The sequence below is a fragment of the Antennarius striatus genome, chromosome 17, assembly GCF_040054535.1.
Source record: "Antennarius striatus isolate MH-2024 chromosome 17, ASM4005453v1, whole genome shotgun sequence".
Classification (NCBI taxonomy): domain Eukaryota; kingdom Metazoa; phylum Chordata; class Actinopteri; order Lophiiformes; family Antennariidae; genus Antennarius; species Antennarius striatus.
This window is the reverse complement of record NC_090792.1, coordinates 8,654,342-8,672,672: the sequence shown is the minus strand read 5'-3', so window position 1 is coordinate 8,672,672 and position 18,331 is coordinate 8,654,342. Positions and strand designations below refer to the sequence as shown.

General features: G+C 43.1%; 1 protein-coding gene across 5 annotated transcripts in view; it reads right to left on the bottom strand.

The window, feature by feature from the left end:
- LOC137610611 (AT-rich interactive domain-containing protein 1B-like) overlaps nt 1–18,331 on the bottom strand; it is a 172,620-nt gene that overhangs the window by 7,599 nt on the left and 146,690 nt on the right. For all 5 annotated transcript variants that reach the window (XM_068338283.1, XM_068338286.1, XM_068338287.1 and 2 more), the window contains 6 exons: nt 15,516–15,646; nt 13,676–13,776; nt 10,804–11,001; nt 10,013–10,228; nt 8,511–8,733; nt 1,540–1,681 (listed from right to left, as the gene is read on the bottom strand). In XM_068338283.1, coding sequence (XP_068194384.1) covers nt 1,540–1,681; nt 8,511–8,733; nt 10,013–10,228; nt 10,804–11,001; nt 13,676–13,776; nt 15,516–15,646 — 1,011 coding nt within the window. The remainder of the gene's footprint in view (nt 1–1,539; nt 1,682–8,510; nt 8,734–10,012; nt 10,229–10,803; nt 11,002–13,675; nt 13,777–15,515; nt 15,647–18,331) is intronic.

The window sequence follows — 18,331 nt, the reverse complement described above, 5'->3', positions numbered from 1 at the left end:
TGTCATGCAGATTACTGCCAACACAGGCTTAAAAGACACCAAACATACCAACGCAGAGGTAAAAAAAAAACCAACCCTAAAAAATAGAACACTCTTGTTTGCCAGGAAAACAACTTCTCACACGTAATATCAAAATCAAAGCAAGAGAAGAAGTCTGTTTTCTCTCCCAGTCTGCAAATATAATCTGCCACAAAAAGGGGCCTGCATTTTGTAGACAAACAAGAAATCAGCAAACGAGAAAAGACAATTTCTAAAAAAGCCAAAAAAACCAAAACCTTCAAAGTCACCAAAGCATGAAAGCATACATGTAATTCAGGACTGGGAGATAAATCAAAAATTCTGACATTTAGAACAATTTCTCCATTACCCATAAACCATCCCTGAACACATGATGTTCAGGGACCAACAAGTGACCAGGTGCTTTAAAAAAAGCTTTTACTGATGCAACACATGAAAAAGACTGAAGGGTGATAAACAACAGGCATTCCATCGCTCCCACAGCTAATGTGAAACAAAGTGGGCTCAAACAAGCCATTAAAACTCTCGACAAACGTTATGCTGTGAAAATGTCTTTCTCAAACTGCCTGATATGAACAAAATATGAGAATGTTTACAGGAAAATAGCTGCTTATTTTAAAAATCACAAAACTTCTCAGTAGCTCTAGCAAGTTTATCATATTTAAAGTTTACAGGTACAGTGTTAAACAAGTCAGTCAGAGATGGCAGCATCCCGCGTCTTACAATGACCAACTTTCAGGGTACCCTGAAAGAAGTACCTGACTAGTGCCTAGACTAGTGCATATGGGGAAGGCCAGTGTGAGTAAGACCATAGATCAGGGATTCCCAAAGTGTGGTGTGCGAGCTGCCGCTAGGGGGTGCGCGAGCGTAATGGCAGCTGAGCACCTTGAAATACATAAACAATTAAATAAATAATTTAAACACTTTTTAACGGAGGATTAACAGTTTAAATATTTAAATTCATTCACGTAAGTCATTTGTAATTTTCAATTAAAAAACGTTTTGGGAAAATTTTAAATAAAAAAACAACAAAAAAACAACCCAAAATGCACTTGGCTTTCTCCTAGCTACGTGCTAGCTTGTTTTGATAGCAACAACAATAATAAGCCAAAATGCATAACTTGTTGAAAACCGGCAGTCTGTCCGGGATTAAATCTGGGAGAAATGAAAGAGGACAGGATACATTGGCCACAACTGAGAGCTGTGCAGTCTACCAGGCTGAAGCAATCGAGCAGGAAAAAGAGAGTGATGATGACGAGACAGGGGAAACTGAAAATGAGGAGCACAGAACACAGAAAACTCACCCGGACACGTCATCGGGAAAAGGGGGTAAAGAACACAATGAGACTCGTACTCGAAAGAGAAAATATGATGTTGAACTTGGGCTTATGTTATTTAATAAATAAATTGATGTCATATTAGCCCAGCCCTAAAATTATGCATTTCCTTTTTTACTTGTGTTGATGTATCCGATCATATCTGTGCCCACAGACATCTCTATCCACTGCGTGTGTGTGGTACCTGTTCGGAGGCAGTGACGTGACCTGCCCCAGAGGGGTCGTTGCGGGTGTGGGAGGCTTCAGATCTCCGGTTGCCTCTGTTGCGGAGCTGCTGCCAGACGACTGGGGGGTCTGGGGGCCTTGGAGGGAGCCGCCTGAATTAGCTGGAAGACACACAATCCTTATCAGTTTTATGATTATTATTCAATGATCCCAGAAATTCAGACACACAAAAAAGGCAACACAATCAGACAGTACCCCCCCCCCCTCGCACACACACACACACACACACACACACACACACACACACACACACACACACACACCCCGACCCACCACCCCCCTGCATGTGTTCAGATACAATCTGGGAGCTGATGCAGGTTAGAGTGGCCTTGGTGGGCTTTTCGCTGCAGGTGCTGCATTAGAGAGATAACTTTGTACTTACAGCCAAAGCACTAACAGTGCAGCCATACAGGAGGAGTGAGCTCCTGCAAACCAAGGCAGCGAGGATGAGTACGGAAGAGGAGGAGGAAGAGGAGGAGGAGGACAAGGGAGAGGGAGGAAGGATTTCTCAGAGGGAATTTCCCGCATGGGGGTCACTTCATTTGGAAGCCGTTTGAAGACGGTTCTACTTCTTTTTTCAAGGTGCCATGGACTTTATGATGGGTTCATGTGGAGGGTTGCGCCTGAAGGCACATATGAATTTAAAGACATACACTGTGCATATACAGAAATATCTGAGCTAATAATTCACCAAACGCCTGCTGAACGCAAGCGATTGTAACCTCCTTGTAGAAGGACCACAGCTCCTCACATAGAGACTCAAGCAGCCGCGGGAACCGGGTTCACATTTCCTTTTGTTAAGACACATTTCTGTGAATTTCTCATTTCAGTTGACTAGAAAATCTGAAGACAAAAAGAATCCCCAACCGGATAAAACCAATGGATAATAATTCCCAGAAGCAGGTTAAATGGAAATTGCGTCCCGTATTGGGTGGAAGATGACAAAGACAGAAAGAGAGAATGTGGAAGTATCCTAATGAGCGTTTAGTTCAGGAGGACTTCCTCTGGAGGAGCCTCAGTGGCCTTTCCCTGCACCGCACGTTTCCATGGCAAAAAAAGAGAAAGATTCGATGTTTAAACATTCATGCTAATTCTGAATTATTCAATGATGCCCCCTGCCTCCATATCACAGGGGATGGAGAGAGACAGAGAGAGAGAGAGACGGAGAGATACGATGTGATGGCTATCCCATGATGGTGAACTGAGAGGAGGCCAAGAAGGAGCACCAGATTCTCCACCTCCCAGGATATCCCTGCTTTAGAAACACGGGCACACACACACACACACAAACACACACACATATGTGCACGCATATACAAACAATAGCAGTCAAAACCAAGGTGAAGGCTTCTCCTGTTCCTAAAGAGCAGGCAACAGACGGATACATAACACAGAGCGGCGGCGGCGGGACGAAGATGAAGGAGGGTGTGAACTCAAGTGCCCTCTGCTCCACATTTAGAGCAAGGCAAGAACGACAGAGGAGGAGATGAAGAAAAAATAAGTGTGTGTCAGCGGGTGACATAATCAGGAGGGGGCGGTGGTGGTTGAGGACTGAGGGGTGGGGGGGTGGGGGTGGGGGAGTCAGTCTGCCAAGCCAGTTTTGTGAATGAAAGGTGATGGCGAGGTCGAGTTTGTTTACGCTCTACATTCCAGTCCTCATTAATCACCCCCCCCACCAAACACACACACACACACACACACACACATACACACGCTGCACTCTATCACACCCCCCCTCCCCCCCAAGAGCCTTCTGGACAAGCTCCCTCAGTGACATCATTGTGCTGTCAGTCTATATATAGGCTGGCAGGGTGTCAATAGGGAAGAATGCGCTGCAGAGGGAAGCATAGATCAAATCAGACAGACACACTGCAAACGAATGGGATTCATCTCCATACGGCGATAACAGCGCTGTCTTCACAGCCATGCTGTGTAAATGCAATAAAAATTTAAGACGAACTATACGAATCAAAACTAAGATGAGATTCTTAAGAGTTTTAAAATCGCATCTGCTTTATAAACACATATAAAGTCCTCTTACAAGAAAATTCCGTTTTGAAATAAGCATCGAAAACATTTCGCCCTATTAGACGGATGGTTTTGTTTTACATAAGACAGATTGTGCAATAATTTAAATGTAGCTTTAAATGAAAGAAATCCAGCTTTTTCACTGACATGTTAAAATTTCTCAGCATCTCTGTTGCTTCAGATAATATTGTACTGCTAAAAATAATGGCTAATACGTGGCGACAAGGCAACGTCACTACACTTAAGTGAGACAGAGCATGAAATACAGATTTCGAATGAGTCAACAGCAGCCAGCTCATCTTTAGCGCTTCAACTAGGGGGGGGGGGGGTAAGGCTGGAAGTGAACGCATCTGAAATGTCAGTCATAAAGAGGGTTAATTTAAAGGTTATTGCATTGTAGGAAAATATCCCAGGACCGTCTTGCTATAAATTAAGTTTTACTTTACAAATAGCACAGCAGATGCCTCTTAATGCACCGCGTTTGCTCTGACTTGTGTACATTATTTTTTCATGCTCATTAAATGATCTAGTAGAGCAATGTGTTTTTTCTTCTAAGCTACACTTATCTTTGAGGTGGAAATATCTTCATTTTTCCGACACAGAATAACAACAGTGATCAGTGTGTAGAATATGATGGGGATTTACAGCAGACAAATAATTTTACAGCTTGCCTTTGGTGCCTTTTCTAAGACGTTTAGCTAAGCTGGAGTTTTATTAAAACCCATCTTTTCGACTCACTTTGTGTTTTGTGTTCCTTTGAAACCGTGTTTTTGTGTTCTAAACAGTTAACGGTAGCAAGAAATGCTTGAACACATGTGTTTTAATGGCAGCATAGAACTGTTCAGCCTTCATCAGGACCAGCCATTATCAATTATGCAGGTGATTTTCATCTTCATATTTCACAGTGGAAGTGGCAGCGTCCCTGCGAACACTCAGCTGATGGGATTCTGTGATATTGATGTGGTTGGATCCCCTTGAAGAGGGGGATGCATTATGAAGTGTCACAAGCAAGACGGAACATGAATCCACTCATATTTTATCATAAATGTGTGTGTGTGTGTGTGTGTGGCTCATGCACACCGTATGTATTTTTTGTGTGTATTCAAATGAAGGCACGTGCTCTTTTCCACCCGCCAGGAAAAGCAATCTGCAGTGTCTCCGGCAGGTGAAGTGCTCTGATGTTCTATTTAAAAGCCAGGGTCACTTTTCTCATCTCCGCCGCAAATTAGAGACGTGACCTTACTGCTCTATATGCCTCTGACTCTCCTCTACTGATCCTGGCGTCATGATTGTGCAAAGAGGCACACAGTGTGAATGGGCAGCACACACAAACACAGGGGCATTTGTGTCACGGTGCAGCGTCAAAACAGTGTTGTTTAACCTCTAAAACGGTGTAATCAAATAAAGGTGAGCACTCGGGTTTGAGGCAGAAATGGTAATCCTTACACAGCGCCCCTTTTTCTTCTTCTCCTTACGGCTTTTCCCTTCAGCAAATCAGTTGCCTCCATCTAATCCTGTCTTCTGCATCCTCTTCTCTCACACCAACTACCTTCATGTCCTCTTTCACTACATCCATAAACCTCCTCTTTGGTCTTCCTCTAGGCCTCCTGCCTGGCAGTTCATCCTTCTACCAATATATTCACTATCTCTCCTCTGGACATGTCCAAACCATCTCAGTCTGGCCTCTCTGACTTTGTCTCCAAAACCTCTAACATGCGCTGTCCCTCTGATGTACTCATTCCTGATCCTATCCTTCCTGGTCACTCCCAGAGAGAACCTCAGCATCTTCATCTCTGCTACCTCCAGCTCTGCCTCCTGTCTTTTCCTCAGTGACACTGTCTCTAGACCAAACAACATCGCTGGTCTCACCACAGTTTTGTTCACCTTTCCTTTCATTTCAGCTGAAACTCTTCGATCACACATCACACCTGACACTTTCCTCCACCCGTTCCATCCTGCCTGTACACGCTTCTTCACCTCTTTTACACACTCTCCATTGCTCTGGACTGTTGACCCTAAGTACTTAAAATCCTCCACCTTCTTGATCTCTTCTCCCTCTAACCTCACTCTTCCGCTTGGGTCCCTCTCATTCACACACATGTACTCTGTCTTACTGCGGCTAACCTTCAATCCTCTCCTTTCCAGGACAAACCTCCACCTCTCTAGCTTCTCCTCCACCTGTTCCCTGCTCTCAGTACAGATCACAATGTCATCTGCGAACATCATAGTCCATGGAGATTCCTGTCTAACCTCGTCTGTCAGCCTGTCCATCACCATAGCAACAAGAAGGGGCTCAGAGCTGATCCCTGATGCAGTCCCACCTCCACCTTGAACTCCTCTGTCACACCTACAGCACACCTCACCACTGTCTACAGTCCTCATACATGTCCTGCACTGCATTAACATACTTCTCTGCCACTCCAGACTTCCTCATACAATACCACAGTTCCTCTCTGGGCACCCTGTCATAAGCTTTCTCCAGATCTACAAAAACACAATGCAGCTCCCTCTGGCCTTCTCTGTACTTCTCTATCAACATCCTCAAAGCAAATACTGCATCTGTAGTACTCTTTTTTGGCATGAAACCATACTGCTGCTGACGAATGCTCACTTCTGCCCTTAGTCTAGCTTCCACTACTCTCTCCCATAACTTCATTGTATGGCTCATCAGCTTTATTCCTCTGTAGTTGCCACAACTCTGCACATCTCCCTTGTTCTTAAAAATGGGCACCAGCACACTTCTCCTCCATTCCTCAGGCATATTCTCACTATCTAAGATCCTGTTGAACAACCCAGTCAGAAACTCTACCGCCACCTCTCCTAGACACTTCCATACCTCCACAGGTATATCATCAGGACCGACTGCCTTTCCACTCTTCATCCTCTTCAATGCCCTCCTCACTTCATCCTGACTAATCTTTGCTACATCCTGGTCCACAACAGTCACCTCTTCTAGTCTTTGTTCTCTCTCATTTTCCACGTTCATCAACTCTTCAAAGTACTCTTTCCATCTTCCCATCACACTACTGGCACCTGTCAATAGACTTCCATCCCTATCCTTAATCACCCTAACCTGCTGCACGTCCTTCCCATCTCGGTCTCTCTGTCTTGCCAACCTGTATAGATCAGTCTCTCCCTCCTTACTGTCCAACCTAGCATACAAGTCATCATAAGCTTCTTGTTTGGCCTTTGCTACCTCTACCTTCACCTTACGCTGCATCTCCCTGTACTACCGTCTACTCTCCTCTCAGTCTCCCACTTCGTCTTAGTTAACCTCTTTCTCTGTATACACTCCTGTACCTCCTCATTCCACCACCAAGTCTCCTTATCTACTTTCCTTCCAGATGACACACCAAGTACACTCCTACCTGTCTCCCTGATCACATTAGCTTGTCCAGTAATTTGGAAGCACCTCCTGACCACCCAGAGCCTCTCTTAACTCCTTCCTAAAAGTCATGCAACACTCTTCCTTTTTCAGCTTCCTTCTCCTCCAGCTCACATCCTACCTGTGGAGCATACCCACTAACAACATTGAACATCACACCTTTGATTCCTTAGCTTCAGACTCATCACTCTATCTGACACTCTTTTTACCTCCAGGACATTTGTGACAAACTCCTCCTTCAGGATAACTCCTACTCCATTTCTCTTCCCATCTTCACCATGGTAGAACAACTTGAACCCTGCTCCTAAACTTCTAGCCTTGCTACCTTTCCACCTGGTCTCCTGGACACACAGTATGTCTAACTTTCTCCTCTGCATCATGTCAACCAAGTCTCAACGTGTTCCTGTCATACTTCCAACATTCAACGTCCCTACTCTCAGTCCTATACTCCTGGCATTCCTCTTCTCTCTCTTCTTACGAACACACTTTCTTCCTCTCCTTCTTCGACCAACAGTAGTCCAATTTCCACCGGCACCCTGTAGGTCAACAGCACCGATGGCGGTCGTTGTATGTGGCCCGCGAGAGCATAAAACATCAGACTGACCAAAAATAAATAGGTCAAAAGTGTACTTTGACCAAAACTACATTTCCCACGATGAAGTAATTAAGCCCATTTTAACTTTGACAAAAATGTTTTGAACAAAATTAATGTCCTAACTTGAATTTGATGTTATTTTTTAATTGACTTGGATAGTTTGAGCCTTGATTGATGGAGTTATTTAATAACCTGACAAATTAAGGATTTATGGATTTAGGATTTATGTTATAACAGAGGAACTAGTAAATATATTTTTTTATGAACAACTGTAATGTTTGTAACTCGAATAAGTAATAAATTCAGAGATATTTATCATTAAGGAGTAGTTACATTTATAAGCTACATCTGGCCCTTTGAGGACAGCCATTATGCTGATGTGGCCCTCTGAAAATGAGTTTGACACCCCTGAGTTACAACACATCGTAATAATAAGTTAAAAAAAAAAAAATCTAATATAATTTGTCATGTGGATATTGTTTTAAGGTTCGATGCTTGTAAAGGCAGTCAGCTACAAAAATGAATACAACAGTTAGGTTACAGATATTGAATTCTACCGTCTTGGCTTTAACAAATTCATTCAAATCCATCTAATGTGGACAGCAGCTGACAACAAAGCTCCAACCATTGTATTTTTTATTTTTGACAATTAACCTCATGCATGACTGGGAACACACTGACGCCACACTCTCAATAAATCTTTTCTATGAAGCTTCTCTAACCGACAATGTTTCTTTAAGCCACACAGAATGGCAGCCCTGAGTGTCAGCCCCTTTTTATGGGGATGCTGCGCATTACAATGTTCCTCTGGTGATCCTGACACCTGTGGTGTGATCAGCAGCACCTGTTGTTTGCCTGTCAGCAGATGGGTGAGTGTAGTTGTGAGAAACAACCAGCGAACTGTCACGTTCCCAGGCCTTACCAGGTGAGGGTGGCTGGATCTTGACCTGCTTCCTGCTGTCGCCTCCAGCCAGGCTGCCACCGCTGCTGCTGCTGTCGGCCGGCGGCTCCTCTCCCCTCTCCATCTTGCACTCGTAGGCAAACAGATACTGGATGTACTGCTTCTTCAGCGAGCTGGCAGAGCTGCTGGACGTGCCCACGTTCAAAGTAGAAGACAGCTCCCGCCATTTTTTGTTTTTGTTTACCTGACAGGTGGAGGGTCGAGGGGGATGGCGAGACATGAAGTAGCATGAGAATCTGTGGTCATTACGAGAGGGCTGCTTAAAGAACACGCTCTGGTGTACGTAGTATTTTCTCAGTGGCCTCCTCCACAGACTTGCTGTGCTGTTTGGAATTCAGTAAAACACACCCTGCTGAGCAACATCAAAATAATCAATTCCAAAAAAAGGGCACTTTCAGTCCTAACGGATAACTTAAACACAGAAGTGTACGTCATGTTGGAAAACTGCACAAACTTATTTTGATATCTTCCTACTTTAACAGCTAAACAATTATATTACCAAAAGTGTGTGGTCACCACTGACCACACACTTACAATCTTCCAACAGTTCAGGGCAGCTCACTCTGGATTTTAACAAAAACAGGCATAGGCTGACCTTGTTGATCCTGCTGATGTAATTGACAATAAGGCCTGATTTCAGTCCTCCCTCTAAGGCCCCGTTCACATGGTGCCGGAACTTTTTGAAAACGCAACTTTTTTGTTGTGTTTACGCCTTCCGTCCACATGACAACGCAGATATCCGGGACAAAAACGCAACTTTTTGAAAATGCTGGCAAAGGTGAAATTTTTTGAAAATGCTGGGTCTGCGTTGTCGTGTGGACGGTGTATCCGCAACTTTTTCTATCTGGGGGGGGAGTGTCCTTGTGTGTTAATCAACGCACTGATGCGGATACGTGTGGATGGAGATCTTTTTGAAAACGCTGCAGTGTGGAAGTGAATCAGGGTGAAAAAAAGTTGCCTTTTCAAAAAGTTCCGGCACCGTGTGGACGGGGCCTCAGTGCCAGCGCTCGCCCCCACCCCTCTGTTTAAAACTTGCAGTTATGTTTTCAAAGGGCGCCAAAGTAAAACATTGCATCTAATCTGATTCCAGCAGAAAAAAAATCTGCTGTCACACGGCAACAGGACCAGACAGCGGTTTTGGTTTGCGACATCACGTCACAAACCAACAAAGGTGTCACTGGAGCAGCATAAATGCTCACATGGTTTTGGATAAGGATGACCAATGTGTCAACTTTGACTAACTTTTTCCAGGTTTTCTATGAAATCTGACACGTTCTATATTTTATCGTACTTGGTGTGAAGTTTCTCAGAACTCCTATATTTTTAAATTCAAATGAATAATGGTTTTCTAAGATTTACTCCACGTTTGCCTTCAGACTGATTTGGGTTTGCTGTAACAGGATCTGTAATCTGTCCATCCAGTTCCCACCACATCAGCACTGGGCTGGTTCCCTCTACTTTACCATGGCGAGGCCTCCAATTTCTCGGACCGCTACGTAGAGCTTCCAGAGATCCAGCGGCTTCTTGCCCACCACTGGAAGCTGGGCGACAGGTGTGCCCCTCTCCTCCATGAAGGTCAGGTATCGCTCCACCCAGCCCCGCCTCTCCGGCTCCACACCCAGCTCAAACAGGCGTGTGATTCGCTCCCCACCGAGGAAGGAGGAGTTAGGGTTGGCTTTCTGTTGGAGGGGAGAAAAATGGTCACGGTGATGGAGAGGAAGTTTTAAAAGACAATATATTTTTATGACTAAATGCTATACATAATAAAGCTGTTATTTCCCATCCTACACTTGAAGTGTTTATAAATGCTAATTCCCACACAGTACATTCTATATACTAATATATACTGCACTTTGATTTCCATTGCTGTGTCCTCTTGCTCCTTTCTTGTACAACAGCCCACTCTCCCCGTGGGGATCATTAAAGTTTCATCCCATAGTTAGACAATGTCTAAGTAGGCCTTTAGTTGAAAAAGCAGCCAGACATAACCAATTCTATAGAGCATTTTGTTCAGCTTGGGTTTATTTCAAAGTTCATTCACAGCACATTCATATCCCTCATCTGGCTCTGCTCCAGGTCTGGAAAGACTTCATTTGGAGGCTACCTCTGATCAAGTAATTACAGAATAATCCCTCAGTCATACAGGAATCAAACAGCTTGTTCTGACATCACTGCCCACAAAGAGACATTTGCTTAAATGTCAGTGTGACATATTCAGCAAATACATGCATCCGCTATCGTTTCTACTTCTTACGGGACTGGCGGGGGTCTTGAGGGGCCAAGGGGGGCTGCTGATGCTGTCGCTGTCGTCCCCGTGGTATGAAGACAGGCTGGCCGGGCTGGGCGAGAGCGGGGAGGGCACGGGAAGGGCGCCGCCCGGTGTGGCCGGCTGCGACACACACTGCTGGGAGCCGCCGGTGCTGCTGCTGTTGTTGCTGTAGCCGTCCTGTAGCTGGAGAGGAGGAGGATGAAGATGACACACCAATTTAAATCACTGTTAGGTTCTTTCACCCACCTCACCCTCTCAGTATCAATGTAACACAATGTGAGGCCAGAGCTTAAGAGTCTTACTTTAAGTCACTACTAATCACCTTCCTTAGAATTCTGAAATTTAGGAGCAGCTTATAAAATGTGAATATTTATTATAGAGTCAAATACTTTACATAATCTTATATGCTTCAACCCATGCAGTTATAATTTTAAAATTCTCCTTATATTTTAATGCATCAGTAAAAATAAGATGGGGGCAGTTAATGGTAAATGCTTTTTAACTACATTAAATGAGGAATGTAGGACTTGTATTAAAATAATATTTTTTAAACATGTTATTTCATGCTTAAGTAAGGATTTAATCACTTATGTTCTGTTACCACCACTTCTTTTAATGTCGTTTTAATTTATTTAGAAGATATGGCAAAAGTGCTCGCATTCTGAATTTAACAAACGCATAAAAATAGAATCATTAAAATACACTTAAAGTACTAAAAGCACCTTGTCCCATTTCAGAATAATGTCTGTTATATTACAGATTCTAATTACTGTTTCTTGTTCTGGCTGCTAGAGGTGGAGATCATTAAGATTTTATTTTTTAAGTTGCTCAGCTGCTTCAGATAAACACACATCTTTATCACCACCTGTGGTTTTGGAGCCCTTGGTCTGCTGTCTGTCTGTCTGTCTGTACAAAGCTAGACAAGATAGATAGAAGATATATAATATTTATATATAATATAATATAATATAATATAATATAATATAATATAATATAATATAATATAATATAATATAATATAATATAATATAATATAATATAATATAATATAATATAATATAATATAATATATCTTCTATCTATCTATTTATTAATCCCAGAGGATATAGTGTAAAAAATGTGAAGATATCCCATAATATCAACCACACATTAAGGTCTGATCTGGATCCAAACAATTTGCAGTCAAGTGTGAGCTTATGTATCTTCAAGAATTCCTGAGCTACAACCTAAATAAATACATCATTAGTAAATGCTATTCGTCTTCAATAACTATCAAAATATGAATTGTGTAAATGTGACTCTAAATTCTGAGGGTAAACTGTAAGAGGGTCTAACTTATGATGTGACAACTACTTTAATGACATAATGAGAAACTGAGCTCTCTTGGCAGAGCTTGTAGTAATAACCCGAATATAAAACCACACACGGAAAATGAATGCAGTGAGGTAAAAACTGTAATTTTTACATTTGTATTGTAATGAAATAGATTAGATTAGATTAGATATACTTTAATGATCCCAAACTGGGAAATTCACAAGTATAAGTTTGCATTAGCATTACATGGTACGTCAAATGTCAATAGTTGCAGTGCGGTATTTTAAATGCACCAGTGTGCATGTCTTACTGCTACCGTGTCTCTGTTTACATACATGAATGCTTGTGTCTGCATGAGATATGTGTTACATGCATGCAGATCAGCATGTATTAGGCCGTGTCTGTGTTTGTGTGACTGCGTGAATCTTTATACAAGCTTCAATTTGTGTAAATCAGCCCGTGTAAGCGCTCACCATGGAGTGTGTGAGTCTCTGCCTCATGTGTGTTTGTGTGTGTGAAAGAGACTGAGAAAGAGGGAACAACAGCTTGACAACTGCTTCTGGTCTGTGTTCAGAATGTTCGTGTCAGCAAAACCTTATCTTTCTCCCTCTCTCTTTCCCTGCCTTTCTTTCTCTCCTCCCTCTCTCGGCAGACAGATCATCTCTTTTGGGAGCACTGGGGGTCTTTCTGGCTGCTCTGACTGCCTTAAATAATTCAAAAGGCCCTACTAGTGCAATCAGCAAAAGAAAAGACATGGATTTGGAGAAGACGTGTAGTGGATGTGATGGAGGCGAGTGGGTGTTTTTTTTGCATGTCGGTGTACATTTTATATGTGCGTATGTGTGTGTATATGAGTGTGTATGTGTGTGTGTTGGGGGTGTGTGTAAAGCAAAGACAAGGCGAGGGGGAAGAAAGAGCAAAGAGCAGATATCTGTTGTTGCTGAGCTGAGCCAAGTTGAGCTGCAAATGCAAAATGAAAAGTCAGCATTGTGTATTTGGGAGTGCACATGTGTGTGTGTGTCTGTGTGTGTGTGTGTGTGCGCGCATGTATGTGTGTGTGGACGGAAGCACTGTTTCAGAGATAGATGGTGTATATGTATGTTTGATAGACTAGAAAGGCCAGAGTGTAGTTTGCTGTTTTTATGTTAAATAAGTGAAATAAATAAAATCCCTTGCCTATATGTGTGTGTGTGTGTGTGTTTGTTTGTGTGTGTGTGTGTGTGTGTAAAATGTGTGCATTTATATGTGCATGTGTGCTGTAAAATGCCGAGCCGTCTCTTTTTGGCAGCTTGCGTTACCGAAACAAGAGAAGAAGCAGAAGAGCGCTGGGGGCAAAAACAAAGCGAGGAAAACATTAGGAATGGTAAATGTTAAACAAATCATTAAATATGGCAAGAAAACAACAGAGAAGCGGCCTGCTGTGCTGAGGCAGCATATGCTGATCAGATATGGTGTGCTTCATTAGGGGGAGCAAGATCAAAAAAACAAAAACAGGGGCAGGAAGGGAACAGCAAAGACAGATAAGGAAAAGGTCGAGGGGTACCTTTGGTTTGTGAATTTCGGTGGAGGGGCTGCTGTCATCTTTTACGTCTGTTTTTGGCTTCCCATCTGGACTAATCATCTCATCTCCAGACAGTCCCATGGCTGCTTCACCAACAATGAGAAAACACTTATTAAAATAATATTCATATTGATTACCGCCAATAAAACAAAGCTGAGGAATAATAATGATAATAAAAAAAAAAACCATTTAGTGAGTAGAATGTAAGGCCGGTTAACTTTGTTCTTTTATCATGAAAATGAACATATTTTCAAGTGAACTCATGCTGAACTCAAGAGAAATCTGGAATTTAGTTTTTTTTAATGTTCAATAAAAAGCTTCACCACAATAGGTGCGCCTTCACCGCAGCAGAATGAAGAGGTGCACTCAGTGTTATGGCAGATTCAAACTTTTTTTAAATCCCCAAATGAACAATAGCTTTTTTTGAATCCTCTGAAAGCAGCAGGATAATGGTTGCGTAACGCAACTGAAAGTCATGTCGAAATGAGTCAGTGTCTCTCTGCCATTCAAATATGATATCCTTTCTTTCCTGTTCTCAAGGCCCCATTAAAGCCTGTCCAGCCATTTACCTCAAAGAGAAGAATGAGAAAGAAGCATAAAGAGGTTGCTGCTTCATGGATGTAAAGCAGTTCTGTTTATGATTATATTATACTTTCTGTAGATACGCTAATGTCAACAGCTCCACTGTTTTGTGACTCATCGCCGTATCCGCAGATTATTCGGGAGTCTGCTTTAGCTACATTTCACATATGCTTATTTCCCTTTGCTTGTCATAAAGTAGATAATGTGCAAACAAAAACAAAGATGTATGGACGTCCACACAAAACCTATGCCCATCCTCTGATGGCAAACTCGACGTCACGCGGTCCCTTGCGGATAGCATTGTTTTGACTTGAGCAATAAATAGCAGCAGATTGAGCTTCTCTGCTAAAAGCAAACCGGTGCAGTCTTTCAACCTTTTTACAGCTGCACGTCCTCTGTTTGCCAGACATCATTTACGTTCTAGCAAATTCAAAGTGACGGTGGAAAGGGAAGGTTATCATGTGAGACATGTCGGCTGACAAGAACGTTTTTCTCTCCTTTCAAAAGTATTTGTGGCCCTTCATGAGTTTTGTAATTGAAGAAGAGTTAGGATCTTTTAAGACTACTTTTCACAGGGGCAGCTGTGTATTTCTAATTACTAGAAAGAAAGGGGTCCTTGGATACAAGGCTCCCCTCTTTATTTTTCCGTCTGTGCTGCAGCACAGTGGGAAAGGTAATCACTTTTTACCATGCCCAGGGGCAAACCAGATGAGTTTGGGAACCTTGTCGCTCTAATTCGTTTGAAGTTTTTTCCAAATGTCATGCATTCTGATGTTTGGTTTTGAATAAAAGGTGCCTTTCATTTTGGGAGCCTTAAAGCTTTTCGAGATGCTTTTTTCGCAACAATGCAGCTGGGTGAGGGACTGAAAGAGGAAAAAGAATACTCCGCATTAATCTTTGCTCACTGGAAGGCCATACAGGAGAAGTGGGAGCTCTCAGCCCCGGAAAACTATCTTCAATTCTTCTGTCAACCTACCAGTCCTTTTTCAACAGGAACAGTCGTGGTTTGCATTCAAACCAAAGCCATGAATTAATCTTAAGTGGATCTGTCTGACATTAATCTGGAGGTTTGTGCTTTCTTATCTTAAATAAGAGGAGATGGGGTCATACCTTCCTTTTAATCTTTTGTATAGCGGCTGAAAGTAGAGGCAGAATGGACCTGAATATGAAGATATAAGCTTCTGGGTCACTATAAGGACACTTATTTTGCTAAAATCTTAGTGACCTTGCATGAATATACCTGAAGGTGGCACATTGTAGGCTGGACCGTGTGAATCGCCCATGTCTGAGTTGCTGTTCCCCGTTGTCTGACTGTAGGGGACGGCTGTAGGGTTCGCTTGGCTGATGACAGCACCTTGATAGCTTCCTTGCCTAACGCACAACGAAGGGAGAGATGAAGATCAGAACAGGAGGCGGATCAAGTTTGGAATCACAATGTAATAACAGACCGTTAAGAGATAAACAGGTCTCATTGAAAGCAACAAAAGTCACAAAATCATACAATGATGCTATCTGCCAGCCCGTTACACCATGCTCCTTTATTGTTGTCGCTGAAACAAGCAGCATTCAATCTAAATGTCATAATAAAAAGCACAGTACGAAACACATCCCTGATCAAACAAAGAGCTCTTGCTAAGATTGAGGATGAACATGCGGCATTAAAAAAGAAAAACTCTTCCATCCTCTCTACTCTGTTTTCTCCTCTCCCTCCCCCCTGACATTCTCTACCCCTCTGCCTCCCTCTCCCACAAGTCATAATTTAACTAATTAAGGTGTGCTTTTGGAGAGGATCATGTTATTTGTTGCCATGGTGACAGCAGAAATCAATCCTGCTCAATCTCCCTCCCCCAGCCTCCCTCTTTGCCTCTCTCTTTCTCCCTCTCTCAGGTGGCTCATCACATGGTGCTGCAAGTGACATCAGAGGGGGTTATCTGCAACCTGCTGAATGTTATCCATCCATGTGTGTGCAAGACGGAGTGAGATAGAGAGGCGGAGTGTGTGTGTGTGTGTGTGTGTGTGTGTGTGTGTGTGTGTGTGTGTGTGTGTGTGTGTGTGTGTGTGTGTGTGTGAAGCCGTCTATCATTGCATGCGAGGCAGGCCAAAGCCAGTGACATGGCGCTAGAAAGGGAACACCATGTTTGGAACAATTTGGTCCATCTCCTGCTGGCTGAAGATTATCTCCTGGACAACCACATAAAAGGAGATTGGGAGACAGATGGAGGGGAAAAAATATGAGGTGAAGAGAGGTGAAAAAATTGAACAGAAAAGAGAGGAAACGTAGATGATTGAGACTGCGGGATGAAAGTAAATAGAAGAAAAGACAGGAAGCAACGAGATGAGAGGAAAAGCAACTGTTGGGCAACCGTAAACCACAAGGCACACATTTTGGTGCAAAATAACAACATGGTTTTATTTGTATGAAAAGAAAAACGTTAAGTGGATTTATGTCCATTCCAACCAACTGGCATCTGTCTCTTTTTCACAGGCAGACACGCAGTGTAATACCTCGTGTTGGAAGCGACACACATAGCCTAAGAGGAGGGATTGGCTTGGTAAACCTCCCCATAATCTCATCTCACAGATGTAATTAGTCATAGAGCACGGCTGATGATACATATGTAATCCCTCTATGGGGGTTGAGGTGCATAGGGGAGTTCTGTAGCAAAGAAACCAGCTCCGACCAAATCCATGCTATTCTGGCCCCATTTCCCATTAATGTGGGGAGTGTAAACTCCTTCACCGCTGCCGACATGTTTTCTCTGAAAAGCCTTCGGTGAGTCAAGACAAGGGACCAAATTAACCTTTTGATCATTGCACCTTTCCTCTCAATTAAAAAAAAAAAAACCCTACATGCAAACATGGGAGTAAAGCAAAATAAGTTTAGAGATGCCAAATGCTTGCAAACCTCATTTATCAATCCGCTAAAAATGCCCCTCACCCACTTTAAGCAATATAAGCAGAAGCTCTCATGTGTGCGGTGAAATATCCAAATCAACAACAACAACAACAACAGTGGTTGGAGGTTTTCAGCTGTGGCGCTCTCCCATTATGACTAATTCATGTCATAAAAAAGCCCATTAGAAAGCACTTGATGGAGGCTTTGCACAGCGTTTAATCACACTTAATATATGCATGTGCCGCTATCGGGGGGGAAAAAAACAGCACAGCGCATCCATCTTGCTCTTGGGCACCTTTGTGCAGGGTAAAAAAAAAACAACATCCTGTTGCGGCAGAGAGAGAAAGAGCGCGTGAAGGGAGAGAGAAAGCAGGGGAGAGAGAAGGTGTGGTGATATGGAAATAGAGGGAGAAGAAGAAAAGAAGACGGGAGGTGGAGGGAGTGAATTTAAGGCAAGAAGAAGCCGGAGCGATACGAGGATGGGTCCCTGGTGGACCGATGAGGGGCGTATTCTCTGCTCAGGGCCCCTGAGCTGGAGGTAATCGCTGTTCCATGAGACTGAGCCGAGGGAACACACACACAGAAAACGTAGAAACATCGGCTGTATCCTCACACCATCAGGACGAGGCACCCTCAGCGTTGTCTAAGAGTGGGCTGGAAACTTCGCTCCAAGTTTTACAGAGTTTTAAAGAATAGTACATTTAAAGGTTTTGCTATTATAGATGTAAGAAAACCGAGCTTTAGAATCCTTTATTTGGCCTGGAAGGCAGAAGAGACCCATCTCACACAAAAGAAGTAAAGACCAGTGAAAAGCACACTGCTGATTGTTAATTAATATAAAAAGATCACTACTACGAATTTTTTCTTTTGATTCATTCTCAATACACTACTCCTCTTTCCTTCTAATTCCTAATTCTATCCACACACACTGCCTAGTGTGTGTGTGTGTGTGTGTGTGGCAGTGTGTGTTTGAGCATGTCCTTGTGTTCATGCGTGGGGTGGGCGCTTGTTGCCAAGGGGATGCCATGGTTACGAGGTGCCAGCCAACCAGCTGACGGCATCTCTCTAGAAGTGGTGGCGCCTTTGTCCTTCATTCGCGGTGACAGGCCGCGCCGATGCCTCCCAGCGCTGATAACTGGAAGAGACAGCAGAAGAGCTGG